Source organism: Zeus faber (assembly GCF_960531495.2).
Source record: "Zeus faber genome assembly, chromosome: 14".
Lineage (NCBI taxonomy): Eukaryota > Metazoa > Chordata > Actinopteri > Zeiformes > Zeidae > Zeus > Zeus faber.
The window spans coordinates 28,327,493-28,347,555 of NC_137200.1; the positions used below are offsets into that span (position 1 = coordinate 28,327,493).

Genomic DNA, 20,063 nt, shown 5'->3' on the forward strand with positions numbered 1-20,063 from the left:
TGACGAGCAAATACTACTCTAAAAATAGAATCGATTTTGGGAGAAAAAAATTCAGAGATTTATTTTTTGTCCGTAATTGTTTAATAATTGTCATTGTTCATTGCTTCTAGCATTGGTCAGTATCAGCAACCACATAATAAGGAGGATAAGTTAACTTATCCGCCTGGTTTCACTCTGCTTATTATTATTATTATTATTATTATTATTATTGTATTATTATTATATTATTACCTACTAATAGGTAATAATATAATATAATAATGTATATTCTATTTTATTCTAATATAATAATGTATATAATATTTTATAATAATATAATATAATAATGTATATAATATTTTATAATTATATAATATACTAATGTATATTGTATTTTATAATAATATAATAATGGTTTGTGGCAAACAAATCGATGAAAGGAGTTGGAAGACTGAAGAGTGGAGTTGTGAGTGGAGAGCAAGTGAGACTGATCACCCTGACAGGGCTTAGTTTGCCATAATGACGTTAACTCTTATCCCATCTTCCCTTATCTTTTCTGCATCCAGATGGAACTAACTACCAGTACTCAAAATATCCTTCTCTCAATCTCTCTCTCTCTCTCTCTCTCTCTCTCTCTCTCTCTCTCTCTCTCTCTCTCTCTCTCTCTCTCTCTCTCTCTCTCTCTCTCAGGTCAGCAGACTGAAGAGGGATCTGTCATGTATGAAACAAGAGCTCCAGTTCAAAGAACAAGGTTTCCAAACGCTCAAAGAGTGAGTACGGCAAGAAAACGTGGCGCAACAGGGCGATCGCGACCTCGTTTTTTTTTTTTGGCAACTGCGCCTGCTGTTCTCTCGATGCTTGATCAGTTTAGAAGATCTTGAAGCCGATAGCTCAGTTGATTCCCGGCGATCAAAAAATCTGAATCTGTTCATCCCTCCAGGTACATTTTCATGTACAGGGAATTTGTCATGGTGAAGATTTGTGTGTTTCTATACAGAAAATTAGCATAAAAAGAATCTAACAGTATGAAAAAAAGAATACAAATTAAATGTAAAAAATTAAAATAAAATTAAAATATGAATTACAATGTAAAATTATAATAAAATAAAAGTAAATAGTACAATAAAAGAAAGAAAACACACATATCCAATACACACACACACACACACACACACACACACACACACACACACACACACACACACACACATATATATATATATATATATATATATATATATATATATATATATATATATATATATATATATATATATATATGTGTGTGTGTGTGTGTGTGTGTGTGTGTGTGTGTATATATATATAATAATTAGGTCTGTCAATTGATTAAAAAATGTTATTAAACTAATTACATGATCTGTAATTTATTAATCGCATGTCATCAATATTTGCAGATTTGAAGATATTTCAATACAAAGCATTACATTATTGTGTCAGATGATTATTGAATAGACGTACAGAATATGGCTTTAGAAGTCAATATATTAAGAAGTTTTCACAAATATGTTTTTTTTTTCATTTAAGATCAGCCTATCTAGCCTAGCCCACTTGGGCTACTTGGCCATAACAGCTCCATTGATCTCAATACCTCTTATTTCTCCTTCCGCTGGTTGCTGAGAGAAACGTGTAAGGCTGCCCTCTTTTTTTGGAGTATGTTGCCTGCAAGTGAGAAGAGTCTCTCACATGGCTCCGAGGTTGCAGGGCTGGCCAGATGCTTGCGAGCCAGGGAAGACAGCTTTACATAGGCTCCTGTGAGCCTATGTAACAGAAATAGCAGAAAATACAGAAAAGAAAAAAGCCCAAATATATACAAAATATAAAGAATATTTAAAGTGTCATTCTCTGCACAGGATAATTATTGGTACGTATAAAAGGTTTAAAATAAGGTTTATGTTAGAAAGCAGCTTTTTGATGTTGTCCTGGTTATGTGGCGCCGGAGCACCTCCACTGCATTCCTCCATCGCTGGCCCTTCTCTTTCCTGAACGAAGGGTTAATTAGTTTACTCGATTATTTGTTCATTAGTTTATATGGATTACCATTAGCTGCTGGCCAAACAGCAGCTACTCCTGAGGTTTTACGAAAAGATAAAATGACATGACAGTAATCAGATCACAGTGACCAAATAAACAAATGATTACATGGAGTAAAGGACACAAAGACGCAACCAAATGCTGATGTGTTCAGTGTCCTGGCCTCTAAATGTTTAATTTGAGCTTTGGTTTGATGCCTTGTCTGCTGCAGTTAATCGTTCCGATTTTACAGCCGAACATTTTAATTATTCAAATCATGAAAGTGACTTAAATAATTCAAATCATTCAGATCATTTAAGTCATTTAAATCATTCAAATCATTCCAAAAGTTCCAGTCGTTAAAACCACTCATATCATTTCAATCAGTTCTCTCCCTCTGCAATACGTGTAGAAATGTGTAATCTTATCTTCTACAGAAAATATAATAAGTAGAATTAAAAAATAAAATAGAATTAGTTGCACATGTCTTGATTATATTTATTAATTGTACTTATTTATTTTACTTTTCGTTCCTGACTTAACAACTTTAATAAGGCCTCTTAGCTCATTTTAAAGGGGGTTTGTTATGCTCCTTTTCGTCAAGTTAATGTAGGTCTCTGCGGTCCCCAAAACATGTTTTTGAAGTTTCCTCGCTGAAAAAACCCTCAGATGATGCATTCCAGCCATTCTAACATGCCTCTATAACCCCCCTGGTCCAGGACGCTCTGTTTCTGTGGGGTGGCCCCGCCCTCCTGAGGCCCCGAGTTCTGTGAGCCAATGGGGTTTTGCCTTGACTTTTGGGTTCTGTTGTATTAAGTACGTAAACTTGAAACACTGATTTCACCTCATCCGTCCACCAAAATCTGTTTCTGAACAAATCAGAGGCGAGAAATAATCAGTCCAGTGGCTGAGTCTTCACTCATATTCGATCTGCAAGACCTCCTTCAAAAGTTTGTTCCCGCTTTCGTTGTCGTGCTCCAAGTTAATGGACTACACGGACAATGTGCATGTGTACGAGCACTGAAAAAGTGAGTTTTTCAAAATAGGTCCCCTTTAATAAATCATTATTTAGTTTATTAATATACTGTAAATGGACATATTCTAAAATTATGCAGTGGAAAAAGAAGATCAATTGGAAATCTGGGCATGAGAAGGCCACGTAACACACACACACACAACCCGAGTGGTATCTATAGCTTTATTTAATTTTTTTGACTTATTGGACTGATGGAACTTATCAGACTTTTTGGACTTGTGGAATTGTTTTTTTTTTATTTATTTTTTATTGTTGTTGTTTTATTTTTTTACTGGAATTATTGGTGTTTTTTACTCATTTGACTTTTTGGACTGATGCGACTTATAAGACTTTTTTGGAAGGTTTTTTGACTAATTGTTTTTTTTTTTAATTACACTGATGACTGTTTTACTGGACATAGTTCTTATTCTAACCTCTTAGCCTCATTGATAAATAATAATACAATAATAATAATATAATTATTTATATTAGTTATTGCCTTGTCATGATTAAAATGATATTTCACTTTAGAATGCCAGACGCAGGATTTTTGCAACTTCACTGAGCAGCGGGTGTTTTTTTTTTTTTTTTTTTTTTTTTTAAAGGATTACTCCAAATTAGCCCTCCTTGTTCGCTCTCTCTTTGCTTCTCTCTCTTTCAGGAATGTGGAACAGCTTGTTGGTCTGCTGCACACATGACTTGCTGTCGTCATTTTTAGAGATTCCGATTTTTACATTTCATTGCTGTCACCGTTCCTTTTTCATTCCACCCCCCTCTCTCTCTCTCTCTCTCTCTCTCTCTCTCTCTTTGGCTCTGTCCCTTTCTCTGTGAAGAGCCTTATTGGCACTTCACTGCAGGCAAGTCACTTGAACAATTTTGCCAGTGTCTAGAAAACCTTAAAACAAAAACAAACAAATGAAAAGATGAATTGAAAGGAAATAAGTGAATTGATGTCAAATAAATGTAAGCGATGCAGGGAGGCATGCCTTTACTGAAAGATGATAAAACACGAAGAGAAATGCCACGTCTTACAGGTGTGAATGCACTTCACACACACAGACTGGTGAAATTCGGCCTCTGCATTTCTCCCATCCCAGTTGTCCTTCCTCCAGGGGCCAGCCTGCATTATCGCTCCATGTCGTGGATGGGAAAGTGTTCTGCATGTTTTTAATTTGGGACCTCTTTTATGTTGGAGGAAACCCCATGTGAGCACGGGGAGAACATGCAAACTCCACACGGAAAGGCCCCCAATCAGGAGATAACCCACTGCAGCGCAGTGCCAACAGCGCCCCAGGCGGGCATCGAACCCAGAACCTTCTTGCGATGAGGCAGCAGTGCAGTGCCACCATGACTATGCAGTGCTTCAAGTACTAAACTAAGTCAAGCTATTGGGATTCCACTGCCTCTCATACTGTCGTATAGCGTCATTTTTACATTCTTGATATTGTTGCTATTTTCTGTATTTTGAAGAATAGATGAGAAACCTTCCTTAAAATGATCTCCTATAGTAAGACATGTTTCTGTCAAAGTTAATTTGCTCCGTTTTATATTTGTTAGAGCAATAATGCTTTTACCCTTTCAAATGGAATTATCAGACACAAAATACAAATAAGATAAAGTAACTTTGACAAAAAAACATTTGTTACCATATGTGACTGATCGCTGATTTTAAGTACTTTTGGTGCCGTTATTTTTTTTTTTCCCCCACGTCATTTGAAAGTGGAGAATCAGCTTCAAAACGAGGTGTCACTTGTGCGAATCAAGCAGATGTTTTTAAAGCTATGGCTTGTTAATGAGGAGGGCGCGGCAAACTGTGATTCTGAGATGATCACCCTCAAAGTTTTTCCAGCACTTGGTGACGTCAGCTTGTCTTCTTCGTTGGTATACACCACCTACACAGTAATGTTGGTTGAACTCTATTGAAACGATTTCACATTGGGACCTCACATCACATGTAATATGGAGGAATGATCTTCATCTGGACGCCTGCTTTAAAGGAAACCATTGATCGGCGTTGTTCAGCGCTGTTCAGCGTCTCGGTAAATTAACGGTGTTTCCCCATGTCATCTAACGGGAATATTTAACTCCACGGTGAGATTAAAAAAAACAAAACACAAAGGAACACGAACCTGGAAAAAATCGAATTTTCCTTCTACAAAGGTTTTTTCAACCTATTTGGCCGCTTGTGGCGCTTTTAGAAATGGGCGACAAGTCAGGTTTTGCTGCGGTGGGACACATTTACTGTAACTCACCTTCATGCGACCTCTGACCTCAATGGGTGCTCTTGGCATTCATATGACACCACCCTTCATGTTACCTCTTGACCTTCACAGGATCTCTAAACTGACCTCTAAACACATGTCCTCTGACCTTCATGTGATCTCTTGACCTTCACCTGACCTCCGTGCAGCCTCATGAAACCTCTTGACTTTGCGGGGAAGGTCTCTAACCTTCACGCAATTTCTGATCTTCGCATGACATCGGGTAACCCCTGACCTTCGTGTGTCACCTCTGACCTTCTCTCGACATGATTTTCAACCTTCCCGTGAGCTCTTGCCTTCACCCCCCCCCCCAGGATCGACCACAAGGTGTCCAGCAGCCCGTTCCGCCTGCAGGAGGCGCAGGCTGTGCTGACCGAGGTGCGCTCCATCCGCGACGCCATCAGCAGCGGCGAGAAGGAGAAGCAGGAGCTGATGCAGGTAAACAAGTGGTTAAGGAGGGTTAACACGGGGTAACGAGGGTGTAGCCAGTAGTTAAGGAGGAAGGGTCGATGAGGCTGTGGTGAGTGGTCAACGTGGTGGTGGTTGGTGACGGGTTGGTAGTGTAGTAGTGTGAGGGATCAGCGCAATAAATAAAACCATGAACGTCCGCTGTTCCCTGTAATGTAAACAAACATGATATAAATAGAATAGAATATAAAGCACTGTAGTGGGAGGGGAGGGAGGGTAGAGAGAGGGAGGGAGGGAGGAGGGTAGAGAGAGAGAGTGCTGACATGATAGCAGGGTTAAATAATGCAGCAGCACTTGCACTACTCTTGTTTCCGTCTCTGTTTCACTACGTCTCTCTCTCTCTCTCGCTCTCCTTCAGTTTCAGTTTACTCTTTCATCATCTTGATGAAGGATCCGTTTGTTTTGCCAGAAAAGTGTGAAGCAGTTACCTTCTCGGGATAATTAAAGCGCCGGTCACCTCTAGAGATCCAGAAAACCACGGCTCAAAAAAAAAAACCCCGGATCTGGAAAACCATAAATTCGAAAAACGGTGGATCTGGAACCATGGAGCTGGAAACTCAAAACTGAAACTGTAATTTTTTAAATGATTTAAATATTTTTTTCTAATTTCTGTGTTCCTAATGTCAAGCTATATCTGCCCACCCCTCTCTCTCTCTCTCTCTCTCTCTCTCTCTCTCTCTCTCTCTCTCTCTCTCTCTCTCTCTCTCTCTCTCTCTCTCTCTCTCTCTCTCTCTCTCTCTCTCTCTCTCTCTCTCTCTCCTCCCCCCTATAGAAACTAGCGGTATTAAAAGATGGCTTCCTGCTGGACTCGGGCTCAGAGCAGGAGCTCTGGGGCAGCAGTCCGTCGCTCGCCAACTCAGAGCTGTCACTGCCTCCGGCCTACTCGGACGCCGGCTCCCAGACTGACATCCCTGCAGAGGTAAGACAGGTGGAGAGACAGACAGTTTTTTTTTTATTATTATCATAACCAGGATTTCTCACATCTGCTCTGTTATCTCCTCGCCCTGTTGTACTACTTCCTACTTCCTGTTTCCTTTCATACTACTCCCTACTTCCTGTCGCTATCGTGCTACTTCCTTTTCCTCTTCCTGGCATACTACTTCTGGTTCCTTCTTCATATTCCTATCATACTACTTTCTGTTTCCTCTTCCTGTGATACTACCTTGTGTTTCCTCTTCCTGTCATATCACGTCCTGTTTCCGCTTCTTGTCATACTACTTCCTGTTTCCCCTTCCTGTGATACTACTTCCTGTTTCCCCTTCCTGTCATACTACTTTCTGTTTCCTCTTCCTGTCATACCACTTCCTGTTTCTTCTTTCTGTAATACCACTTCCTGTTTCCTCTTCCTGTCATACTACTTCCTGTTTCTTCTTTCTGTCATACCACTTCCTGTTTCCTCTTCCTTTCATACTACTTCCTGTTTCTTCTTTCTGTCATACTCCTTCCTGTTTCTTCTTTCTGTCATACTACTTCCTGTTTCTTCTTCCTGTCATACTACTTCCTGTTTCTTCTTTCTGTCATACCACTTCCTGTTTCCTCTTCCTTTCATACTACTTCCTGTTTCTTCTTTCTGTCATACTCCTTCCTGTTTCTTCTTTCTGTCATACTACTTCCTGTTTCTTCTTTCTGTTCTTCTTTCTGTTCAGTTCGCAGCCAACAGCAACAAACTGGCGGAAAAGGTTCGCCTGAGCCTCAAGTACGAGGAGGTGAAGAGGAGGTAAGAAGCCATACTGTGTGTGTGTGTGTGTGTGTGTGTGTGTGTGTGTGTGTGTGTGTGTGTGTGAGCGTGTGTGTGAGCGTGTGTGTGAGCGTGTGTGTGCGCGCTGGCCCCTTGCAGAACAATGTTAAACAGTGTCTTTCTCCATGTACATTAACGGCAACCATCAGGCTTTGGTTGCTAAGACTGACAAAACATTTGCCGAATTGTAATCATTCTATAATTGAGGCACAATGATCCTTTATAATCTTATGTCCATCCCATATGTACTGTATTATATATCACTTTTTAAATCCACACTTTGTTGACGGAGTAAATCAATGCTCTCATTTCAGTATTAAAATTATTTAAACATATTAAATGACTTCATGTTTATGAACCATATATTCTATGAATGCTGGGTCAGTGCAGCCAACATTCAATTGGAATTGCACTATACTATTATTACTACAAAAACTAATAACTCTCACTATTAACGTTATTGTTATTGTTGCTCACGTCCTGGTTAAACCCCCCCCCCCCCCCCCCCCACCGCAGGATCTCCAGCATCGAGGTGCAGATCGCCCGGCTGGACAGCGAGGCGTGGCCGGGCCTCCTGGATCCCGAGCGGGACCGCCTGATCCTGATCAACGAGAAGGAGGAGCTTCTGAAGGAGCTGCAGTACGCCCGGCCCGCCCAGCGCCACGACACCGCCCAGTGCCAGCACCTGGAGAGCCAGAAGAAACGCCTGGAGATGGACCTGCAGGCGGCCCGCCACCACCAGAGCAAGGCCCTCACCGAGAGGTGGGCTCATCTGGCCTCATCCAGCAGGATTAATCTGATGTAATATCATATTATTTAATCCAATCTCATGTTTTACTTATTGTGTGTGTGTGTGTGTGTGTGTGTGTGTGTGTGTGTGTGTGTGTGTGTGTGTGTGTGTGTGTGTGTGTGTGTGTGTGTGTGTGTGTGTGTGTGTGTGTGTGTGTGTGTGTGCGTGCGTGCGTGCGCGTGCGTCTGCAGGTTGCGTCTGCACTGTAAGAGGAACAAACTGGTCAGAGAGCTGGAGGTGATGGTTCGACTGGCGACGTCACTACACACACAGCTCAAGAGGTGCACACGCACACTGAAGTACACACACACGCACACTAGCTAGTTATCTGGTTACCCCTCTAACTAGTCCTCCCTCCCTCAGCCTCTCGGCCAGCACCCTGTCCTGCTCCTCCGGAAGCAGCCTGGGCTCCCTGGCCACCACTTCCTCCTTGGGCTCCGCCTCCTCGCTGTACCTGGAGCCGCCCGAGCTGGCGGACCCCGACTTCCGGAACAAGCTGGACATCCTGCTGGGGGAGGGCGGGGCCGGGGAGAGTGGGGCCGGTGGGGGCGGATACTACCGGCCCTCCAGCTCCATCACCACCATCCACGAGCATGAGGTGGCCGGGACGAGGGGGAGCCTAAAGCCTAAAGCCGCAGCCGGGGCACCGGGGGAGCCGCCCAGGGGGTTGGTGGGCGGATCCTCGGTGGCCGGCTCGGTAGAGGCGGGGTCGGTCCGGATCCAGGCGCTGCGGCGGGCGCAGACGCCGGCCTCCATGAGCTCGCTGTCGCCGCGCTCCTCGCTCTCCTCGCTGTCTCCCCCCCGCTCGCCCCTCGACGGCCCCCCGGCGGGTGCGGAGCCTGAGGGGGCGGAGCCCGGCGGGTCCGGTCTACACCTGGACCTGGACCTGGACCTGGACCTGGAGCTGCACGGCCGGCTGGTGGAGCTGGAGCTGGGCCTGGAGGAGGAGGAGGAGGATGGAGAGCAGGCGTCCCACAATGCACTGGAGGAGGAGCTTAAAGGTAGGAGCAGCCTAGGGGGAACTCCACCCCGGTTGCCATGGCAGCCACAGGGTGAAAGGTCAAACTGGAGTCTGATAACCTCCAGTCCTCCATCACTCACTCTCTTGCTGTGTTTATTGTTTATTTATTTAAGTATTAAATTTATCAAATTTCATAAACTCAGCCTCTGTCTGTCTGTCTCTGTCTCTCTGTAAGACTCCGCCCCCCAGACCAGCAGAGGGGTGGAGCCTAAGATGATTGGCGTTTCCTCTGCCGTCTCTGACGAGTCGGTGGCTGGCGACAGCGGCGTGTACGAGCTGTCGCAGCGGCGGTAGGAAGTGGAATTTACAATCACAATATATCCATATGTATATATGTATATATATATATATATATATATATAGATATATATATATAGATATAGATATCATTGTTTGATTATTATTGTTGGATTATAATTGTTATGTATTGTCTTGACTATTCCTCCGTTTCTCCTCCGCCTTCCCGTCCTCCTCCAGGCCAGAGCAGCAGTCCTCGCTCCTCCCCTCCCCGTACGAGGAGCGCACCTCCCCCCCCGGCGTCTCTCAGGTCCAGCTGGGTCTGCGCTACGAGCCCCGGGAGCAGCGCTTCACCGTGGCCGTCATGCAGCTGTCGCACTGCAGCGCCCTCTGTCTGCCGGTGGACCACAACATGTAGGTCTTCCTGCTGCGTGTTTTTTCTATAAATATACTTAAGGCCGTATGAGGGGAACCTCGCCCGGGCGAGGAGGAGCCTTGGAGATAAGGGGGAGGGGTCTGAGACATGTGTCCCTGTCTCTCTCTCTCTCTGTCTTTCTACCTGTCTGTCTCTACCCGTCCAGTTGACCTTTGACCTCTCCTCCTGCTTTAGCTATGTGCGCGTGGTCGTGCTGCCGTGCTCGGAGAACACCCGCTGCCTGTTCCGCACGAGAGCCCACGCCCTCTGCGACGCCGTGCAGCTGGATGAGGTGTTCGGCCTCCAGCTGTCCCACAATGCACTGCGGCAGAAGACCCTGAGGGTGGACGTCTGCTGCACCAGCATGTCGGGGAGAGAGAAAGCTCTGGTGGGTTTCGGTGGGCTGTGACCACTTCCTGTTGGGAGCACTTCCTGTTTCGATTACTACCTGTTTCCCTCCCATATTTGGGTCTATATGTTCTGAATACTTTATTTGGTCAGTGTGAGCCAGTACTCCATTGCAAATAATTTCTAAATAACTTTATTTGTTCTTCCTCCTCCTCCTCTCCTTCCTCTTCCTCCTCCCACCCCCAGGCTGGGGCTCAGCTCAGTCTGGCGGATGGCTGTGGTCCAGACAGGACCTTTAGGTGGTTCAACCTGCTCCGTCACGCTGACATGCCCGAGCTCGGCGGCCGCGGCGATCCAGACGCCCAGACGGACGAGGTAACGTTATCCTGAGTTATCGCGCGGCTCAGTGGAATACTGGATTCTGATCGGTCGATAGCGGCAACCGGCCGCCGGTCAGTTATTTTTGAAGAACGACCGCAGGTCTGTTAATAATTACTTCTCCGCCTGGTTTTACCTTCCTTGTATTGCTCCTACGGTGACATGTGAACACTAGCGAGTGGTGCCATCTGGTAGCGATGCATAGAAACTACAGTGGAAGACGTGAGCACAGCGTCCCATTCAGTGTCACATTTCACCATTAATATAAATGTCCACTTTAACATTAATAACAATCAATTATTTATTGTAGTAAATCATAGTTATTACAATAAATAGGTATTTCATATGGAGGAATATTTTCCTAGGTTGCTCCAGCTTTAGCTATGTTGTTGTGACAGTTATTCTCTTAAACCAAACACACTTATTATAAAACCATTTAAAATCAATATTCTGTCTCAATGTATTGTTTTATTTGGTAAGTAGTTGTTGATGTGCAGCCAGGCAGCCATCATCACTAAGTAACGTCCTTCATGGCGATACCAGACCTGAACAGTTCAAAAAGGTTCTGATGCGGTTAAGTTCCGCCCTCAAGTTAAGGGTATTAATTCCCTCACGCGTCGAGTGTACCTGAAGATAAATATGTAAGCAAACGGCCATGTTGTTTTTATTCCAAGATGGCGGCTTAGAGTGCTGTGTTCTGTGTTGCAGGAGGCTCCGTCCGACCAGAGAGCAGATTTTACAGGAACCGAAGGAGAAGAAGAAGGAGGAGGAGGAGGATGGTGAGTCCACTCCCCTCTCCTCCTGCACTCCTCTCCTCAGCCTCCTCTCCACTCACCCTCCCTCCCATCCCCTCTCCTGCTTCTCTCCTCCTCCCCCCCAGGCGTGCGAAGCCGTCGGAGGCGGACATGTTTGATGACGAGGGGGTGAACACGGCGGAGGGGGCTGAGCCCCTGGAGGGGGAGGAGGGGTTTGACCCGGAGAGCAGCCAATGGGAGCTGGACGAGGAAGAGAAGGGCGGAGGACGGGGAGAGAGAAGGAACGAACCTCCACAAGCAGAGAGGGTACAAACACGCACACCCATACACATACATGCACCTCGACACACCAGGGCTGCAGATATTGCTCTGTAATCACATTCAAATTTGTGTGCTAAATTATTTTTAACATTTGAATATATTCAAATTTTTAATGCTCAAATTTAGTCTTTGTTCTCCAAACAAAGAAAACAAAAATTGTAGATGTATTTCATTTACTCTGTTTCCTGCTGCTGCTCCGCTGTCGAGCAGATCTCACCCGTGTTCTTGCGGCGCTGGTGGCAAATGCTGCCCCGCTGCCCGGCACAGTCCAGTCCCCGAGCCAGTGGTTGGGAACCCCTGCACTAGAGGACGTCCCGTCGATGATGGTCGGGTTTATTTCCCGCTTTCATCGCCGCCGTCTGTGGAATCGCTGGACATTCTGGTCAAAGGCGCGCTCCCTTGTACGCACGCTGAAACGCGGGGGGAGAGGGAAATGCTCCGGTGCGCTGGCGGCTTTGCACCGTTATTATTTCTCTCTCATGTGCGTTCACTGTGCGACAGACAAGATGAACTTAGACTGAACTTTATTGCTCATCACATGTGAACTGATTCGCCAACGTTAGCCAAAACATTTATAATCAATTATATATTTATAAAAAAATAATACACAATCGAATGGTATTTACAGTGTTCAAGTAGTTGTTTTTTTTTATATTCAAATTATATTTTTATTAAAAAAAAAAAAAATCTTCCTACAGCCCTAAAACAGACACAGGCGAGCGAGTTATTATTTATGTGTGTGTGTCTGTGTGTGCGCAGCTGAACAAGCAGACCAGCATGGCGGGCTCCGTGGTGCGTCCCAAACAGCGCCACCACCAGGACGTGGTCCTTCATCACCACCCTCCTCCTCACGGCGCTCAGGCCTTCGTCAGGGGGAACACCATCATCCGCTCCAAGACCTTCTCCCCGGGACCCCAGAGCCAGTACATCTGCAGGGTACTGAGTACTGCAGTACTACATGCTTAGTTCTCGCTGAGTACACGCCGAGTACACGCCGAGTACACGCCCAGTACACGCTGAGAATTTTCTTTGTGTTTCAGATCAACCGCAGTGACAGCGACAGCTCCACACTCTCCAAGAAGTCCCCGTTTGTCCGAAACGCCTCCGAGAGACGGAGCATGCGCATGAAGAAGGTTAAAGAATTTTTTATTTATTTTTTTTAAAAGCTCTTTGAAAATAGCGCCGTTTTTTATTTCAGATGAAATATTAAAGTCAGGGATAATGTGCGGCCAGCCGTCATCGTCAAAAGAACCCCCCGACATCTTGAATGGGTTTGTTATCACTCTGAAGGAGGTTATTTAGTCATAATGACCATCTGCTGCACATTATCCTGCTTGTTACACAGCTACTTACTCAGTAGAAGAATACATGGAGATGATTTATAAATAGTGCTACTTTAAGAGCTTCCACTGAGGAAATACTCATAGCAACGTAGGGAAGTATTCTCCCTTCAATTGAACTATTTATTATAATAACTTTGATAACTATAATTTAAGATAATAATTTTTACTTTTATTAATGATAAATCGGATATTTATGGGACATGCTCAATGGGATGTCGGGGATTTCTATATCGACGTCCACATTCATCTCTTTAAGTCTTCCATTGTAGTCAACGGCCATTGGCTTTCAGGTATTCAACAGAGCCGTACAATAATCAAGACTTAATTGTCAACTCAAATGTAACCCCTAACCCTCACCCTCTGACCCCATCCCTGGCCCCCAGCCCCTGGCCCCCGTGAAGCCCCTGGACGGCCTCTTGCGGACCTCCATGGACCTGGAGCTTGAGCTACAGGTGTCCCGGACCCGGCGGGCCCGCCTGGCCCAGGAGCTGGAGGTGCTGCGGGAGCTCAAGGAGCAGCTGGAGGCGGCCAGGCTGCAGGGACGCAGGGAGCTGCCGCCCTGGGTGCAGCAGGACGACAGGCTGCGGCTACTGCTGCGCCAGGCTGAGAAGCAGGTAGGGGGCGGAGCCTCCTGCCACGGTGGCCAATCGGAGTAGACCTTAAATGCGATGAAGTTGGTTTGATTTTTAATTATTTTCCGCTGACCGTTTATGGGGGAAAATGGACTGGAGTTAGTGGTTCCGCTAAAAAATAAATATATTTGTAAGACCTAAAATTTTGAGGTTTCCTCAAGTTCAAATTGTTAAGTGCTTTGTTACCCACTACGCATGTGAAGGGTGCAAGTTGCTGTGTTAATGTTATTGAACCAACATTGATAGCAGAGGATACAGACATCGCAATAATGAAGTCCCACCCCAGTCTGAGGAGAAGAAGTCTGAGGAAAGCTGGAAAAATGAGGTTGAAATTTGGAAGCTGGTTACGACGTGGAGAAGAAGAAGCCTCTGCAGGTTCCAGGTCACCAAGAGGAAGGGCACCAGTGCAAGGGGTCTATATCTCAGTAGTTTAGTTCTATATCTCTGAGACATGGAACTAAACTACTGAGACATAGAACTAAACTACTGAGATATAGAACTAAACTACTGAGATATAGAACTAAACTACTGAGACATAGAACTAAACTACTGAGACATAGAACTAAACTACTGAGATATAGAACTAAACTACTGAGACATAGAACTAAACTACTGAGACATAGAACTAAACTACTGAGATATAGAACTAAACTACTGAGATATAGAACTAAACTACTGAGACATAGAACTAAACTACTGAGACATAGAACTAAACTACTGAGATATAGAACTAAACTACTGAGATATAGAACTAAACTACTGAGACATAGAACTAAACTACTGAGATATAGAACTAAACTACTGAGATATAGAACTAAACTACTGAGACATAGAACTAAACTACTGAGACATAGAACTAAACTACTGAGATATAGAACTAAACTACTGAGACATAGAACTAAACTACTGAGATATAGAACTAAACTACTGAGACATAGAACTAAACTACTGAGATATAGAACTAAACTACTGAGACATAGTAGTTTAGTTCTATATCTCTGAGACATAGAACTAAACTACTGAGATATAGAACTAAACTATGTCACAGTAGTTTAGTTCTATATCTCAGTAGTTTAGTTCTATATCTCAGTAGTTTGTTTCTATATCAGTATTTTTGTTCTATATCTCAGTAGTTTTGTTCCATCTCAGTAGTTTAGTTCTATATCTCAGTAGTTTTGTTCCATCTCAGTAGTTTAGTTCTATATCTCAGTAGTTTAGTACTTTATCTCAGTAGTTTAGGTCTATATCTCAGTAGTTTAGTCCTATATCTCAGTAGTTTAGTTCTATACCTCAGTAGTTTAGTTCTATATCTCAGTAGTTTAGTTCTATATCTCAGTAGTTTGGTTCTATATCTCAGTAGTTTGGTTCTATAGCTCAGTAGTTTAGTTCTAAATCAGTAATTTTGTGCTATATCTCAGTAGTTTAGTTCTATACCTCAGTAGTTTGGTTCTATATCTCAGTAGTTTAGTTCTATATGTCAGTAGTTTAGTTCTATATCTCAGTAGTTTGATTCTATATCTCAGTAGTTTGGTTCTATATCTCAGTAGTTTAGTTCTATACCTCAGTAGTTTAGTTCTATACCCCAGTAGTTTAGTTCTATATCTCAGTAGTTTGGTTCTATATCTCAGTAGTTTGGTGCTATATCGCAGTAGTTTGGTGCTATATCTCAGTAGTTTGGTTCTATATCGCAGTAGTTTGGTTCTATATCGCAGTAGTTTAGTTCTATATCTCAGTAGTTTAGTTCTATATCTCAGTAGTTTGGTGCTATATCGCAGTAGTTTGGTTCTATATCTCAGTAGTTTGGTTCTATATCTGCTGAGAGCTCATTTTATTCTGAAAGGAAACATTTTGACTAACTGGAGAAACCCAGAGGGAGGTTTCACTGTAGGTACTACATCCTAGATCTTTCTCCTCCTCCTCCCAGACCCCTGAAGAGCAGCTGCAGGAGCAGCGGGTGGAGAAGATGATGAGAGCTGCTGCCAAGGACGTCCAGAAGATCAGAGACCAGAGCAGCAAGGAACTTCCAGAGCTGCAGAGCTTCAGGTGAGACAGCCTACATCACAGTTGGTCTGAAGACCTTTATCTCAGTGACAGTCTGCTGTGTTGTGAAGTCCCTGGCATCCATCTTGAATATCTCGCTCCTTCCTCAGAGAGAAGATGGCGTTCTTCACCAGAGCGAAGAGCAGCATCCCGGACCTGCCGACCCACGACGTGTGATGTAGAATCTCTCGGGCTCCTCAGTCCTACATCCTCCACTTTCCCCGTCCGCTTCCGGAAGTCCCGCAGGAAGATTCCGGGGGAAAACCGCAGCAGTGAAATGAAGAATTCTGAAAAATTGAGCGCATGTCAACGAGGGAGGAAAAAAAAGAATCTTCGAAAGAAACATTTCACGTCTCGTGGCCTCGTTAGCGTAGCTTCGTTAGCGTTAGCGGTAGCATCCTTAGAACTTTCCTCTACGCCGTTGTTGTCGCGTTCCGCACCGTTAGCTGTAGCTGAACGCTAAGAGACGCGTCCTAGACGTTTATTTTTTGTCTTTATTTTTTATTTTCTTTTGTTTGTTTCAAGTCGTCATTCCAAGCAAAGCAGGCACGTGCGCACATTATCAGCCCTGACAGGTCACTCAAAGAGATCAATTAGCATGGCACAAAGTCGCACGGTGAAAGGTCATGAGGACGCAATGGAAGTATAGTTTTGTCGCTTACTGAGTTTTCTTGCTCACTGAAAACGGAAGGAATTCTAGTCGCTTATCGAAGCGTTTTGTAACTACGTGCACACTCGGTACGCACAAGCACTGCTTCTCAAACCTGTACATGAAGAATGGAACAGCGAACGAACGAACGAACGAACGAACGAATGAATGAACGAATGAATGAATACACGCTGTCGGCAGCAGCACTGTGAGCGCGCACGCTCGGCTCCTGAAGGTACTTGTACAAACAGTCGCACGTGCACTCGGTTCCCCGCGGGGGGCGCTGTGAGCCGCAGCCCGCCGTCTGAATGACACCAGATTCTTCCATTTTATCCTTTAGCTTTCCCCAAAAAGCAGAATATTAATGTTTTAAACTGGAGTTAAAACATGAGGGTACCTCAAGACACCGCAATACTACAGTATCTTACAGTAGAAGTAACACAAGTACTCTAAATACTGTAGTACTCGTGGTCGGTGCTTACGACAGTTTTTCTGAAGCCTGGTGCATTATGGGTAATGCCGGGAAGTGACACCGCGTCCGAACAGTACCAGTGGTACTTCTTGGTACTGTCACATCCTGTGTTACCCGGGCTGGTGTTGTACTGTGAAGTCAGATTCCGTTGCCGTGGCGAGACTTGGATGCGACACAGTGACGGAGCGAAGCGATGGTGCGCACTGTAGAGTCACGTGCACGCCCACACACACGCCTCAGTGCCAGGGTGTAGAGCAGCTGGCGTCCAATCAGCAGGAAGCATCTTAACTGTAGACACACTTCAAGTCACCGGGATCATCTCACCAGCCGCCACCCGGCGAACCCCCCCCCCCCCCCCCCCCCCCCCCTCCCCCTCCATCCGGCTGTTGGGTGGAGAACCCAGCGGCCGGCTCCATCGTTCCGTCGGGTGGAGAACGGCGGGCTCCATCGTTCCGTCGGGTGGAGAACGGCGGGCTCCATCGTTCCGTCGGGTGGAGAACGGCGGGCTCCATCGTTCCGTCGGGTGGAGAACGGCGGGCTCCATCGTTCCGTCGGGTGGAGAACGGCGGGCTCCATCGTTCCGTCGGGTGGAGAACGGCGGGCTCCATCGTTCCGTCGGGTGGAGAACGGCGGGCTTTGCACTTTAAGAGAGAAATCTATTAAAATATCGTCAGCTGGGTGTTTTTTGTTTGTTTGTTTTGTTCTGTTTTTTTACTAAAAATATATATATTAAACACTGAAAAAATTATGAACTTTAAAAATGGCTTTAACTTGTTAAAATGATAAACAGAAAAAAAAAATCGAAACTTTCTCAATTTCAAGTTGATAACGCCTCAATTCAACATCACGATTGTAGATTTGTTTTGCAAATTTGGGCCCTTTTTCTTTGACTTTTTTCAGTGAATGTACTGACAAGGTGGAGCTCGGACCTCCACCTGCTGCTCCTACCCTCTCAAAACAACATTATATCATAATCCATACATTTTCTAATCCAAATCTACAATTCGATGATCACCGTCGAGTCCAGTGGTTCTCAACATGGGGCCCGGGGACCTCCAGGAGGCCCTTCCAGAGCTTCCATCGGGTCCGCAGCAAAGATTGTCATTTAAACTAAACGTTGTTATTTCATGAATGAATGTCCAATAATGACTGTTTTGATCCTTGTTCCATTGATATCCCTCAAACTAGAGGATAGACACTTAATCAGAGCTAATCAATAAAAATATTGATCTCTGATTGGTTACCAGAGACTGAATCTGATCAGATGGATCGATGGGTCTTTGATGTGGAGAAGGTTGAGAACCATTGCCGTGGTCCAACGTGACGTCCTTCTAACTTTCATCAGGTTTTTAATTGATGAATCTGATGTTGTGGTATTGATATGTATTGATCGCTCCTGTCCTGGTGGGTGGAGCCTGTCAGGGTGGAGGAGTGATGGAGCTCACATCAGCGTCACCAGAACCTTCTCATTTGCTCCTCGACTGGACCTCCATCTCTTTCTTCGGTCAAGATCATCTCACATCTCTTATTTAGATGAATCAGGCTTTATTGTGCATCCCATAATAGCTGCCAGGATTGTGGGTTCTACTCCGCGTGGAGCCCCTTAACTCTTAAGTTGTGTTTTCATCGTCGCCATTATGGAACTTCATCTCGGTGAAGAGCGACCGCTGCACACCTTCAGCCTCCATTGTAGCCGCTGATTGGCGGCCATCTAGTTTTTCCTTGTCCCTGCGCACGTTGTGCTTTTCCCACCGGAAGCAGAGACGACGCTCTCATGGACGACGTGAGGACGTGGATTTCAGCCCAGTTTTAAAAAAAAACGTTTCTGACTTTCTGGGCGTCCATCTTGTTCCCAATCTCAGCTTCATGTTTCCTTTGTTGATCCTGTAAGGACACATCAACCTAATAACACCACGTTTTGTAACGTGACAAAATGTAATGAATTTGACCTTTATTATGTAATAATCATATTGAATACTATATGTAATACATTCAGCCTCATTTCATAATAACCAATTAATAATGTAATGACCTTAAATGTAATGACTTATTAGTAATGTAATACATTATTACATCATGTAATGATCTACTACTTAATGTAATAATCTATAAGGTATTTTGACAATTGATGACATAATGTAAAAACCTATGAATAATGTAATAACCTATTACATTTTGTAATAACCTAACAATGTAATAACCTATTACAATTTGTATTAACCTAATACCTAATATAATAACTTATTAGTAATGTAATAACCTATTAAATAATTTATTACCTAATAGAATAAGCTATTACTTAATGTAATAACCTATTACATATTTAACAACTATTACATAATGTTTCAAGATTCATGATTCAAGATTTTTATTTGTCACAAACATATACATGTTATAACCTATTACAGGGTGTTATGTAATAGGTTATTATTACAGTATGTATTATTACGTTACATTATGTCATTCAGCAGATGCTTTTGTCCAAAGCAACTTATTGGTTATTAAAAAAGAGGCAAAATTGGTCACGTAAAGATATTTATTTCAAACTGTGGGTGTTATTACATAATAATGAAGGTCATTACGTTTTGGCAAGTTATTAGCAAATGCAGTGTGTTATTACTTAATGCGTTATTAGAACCATATCTTCATTCTTTTTTCGTAAAAGACAAAAGCACATTTAGTATTATATATTCAATATATTTTACAAACAACAGTAGAGATAATAGAGATATTCTAGAAACGAAGCCAAATTAGTTCATGTCAATATTTTTCACACCCTTTGCTGAAAACATCTCATTTTAAAGCACAAACGAAGCAACTTCCTGTTTAAGCACATGTTCGGTTTTTAAACCTTTTATTAAAGACGTTTCAATCAAAGCATTTGAATCATAACCTGCTGAGCAGATCTCACCTTAAATATTCCAGATCTTATTGTTTGTCTGTTTTCTAATATAAGCTGTAAAATTTACTTTTCGACATAGTTACTTAAATCTGTTTCTTTTTCTTTTTCCATCGTATAGCGACTAGTTGTTTTAATATTTAGGACTTCCCTTGGATCACAGTCTTGAGTCTGTGAAGCAGCACTGTATTTTGTTATTATTGTTTTTTATCCTGTATTACGAACAATTTAAAATGTCTTGATTGACGGAATGTTGTGTAACTCGGGAATT

At 43.6% G+C, this 20,063-nt stretch overlaps 1 protein-coding gene across 1 annotated transcript in view; it reads left to right on the forward strand.

The window, feature by feature from the left end:
* wwc1 (WW and C2 domain containing 1) overlaps window positions 1–17,313 on the forward strand; it is a 31,521-nt gene extending 14,208 nt beyond the window's left edge. Inside the window, exons 5-22 of the mRNA XM_080013593.1 lie at window positions 670–749; window positions 5,601–5,724; window positions 6,527–6,673; window positions 7,401–7,471; window positions 8,009–8,254; window positions 8,474–8,563; window positions 8,646–9,283; window positions 9,479–9,593; window positions 9,781–9,954; window positions 10,151–10,343; window positions 10,550–10,678; window positions 11,390–11,460; window positions 11,562–11,742; window positions 12,517–12,693; window positions 12,798–12,890; window positions 13,484–13,714; window positions 15,657–15,775; window positions 15,883–17,313. Of these exons, the coding sequence (XP_079869719.1) occupies window positions 670–749; window positions 5,601–5,724; window positions 6,527–6,673; window positions 7,401–7,471; window positions 8,009–8,254; window positions 8,474–8,563; window positions 8,646–9,283; window positions 9,479–9,593; window positions 9,781–9,954; window positions 10,151–10,343; window positions 10,550–10,678; window positions 11,390–11,460; window positions 11,562–11,742; window positions 12,517–12,693; window positions 12,798–12,890; window positions 13,484–13,714; window positions 15,657–15,775; window positions 15,883–15,949 (2,946 nt within the window). The 3' untranslated portion in view covers window positions 15,950–17,313. The remainder of the gene's footprint in view (window positions 1–669; window positions 750–5,600; window positions 5,725–6,526; window positions 6,674–7,400; window positions 7,472–8,008; window positions 8,255–8,473; window positions 8,564–8,645; window positions 9,284–9,478; window positions 9,594–9,780; window positions 9,955–10,150; window positions 10,344–10,549; window positions 10,679–11,389; window positions 11,461–11,561; window positions 11,743–12,516; window positions 12,694–12,797; window positions 12,891–13,483; window positions 13,715–15,656; window positions 15,776–15,882) is intronic.
* The last annotated feature ends 2,750 nt before the right edge of the window (window positions 17,314–20,063 follow it).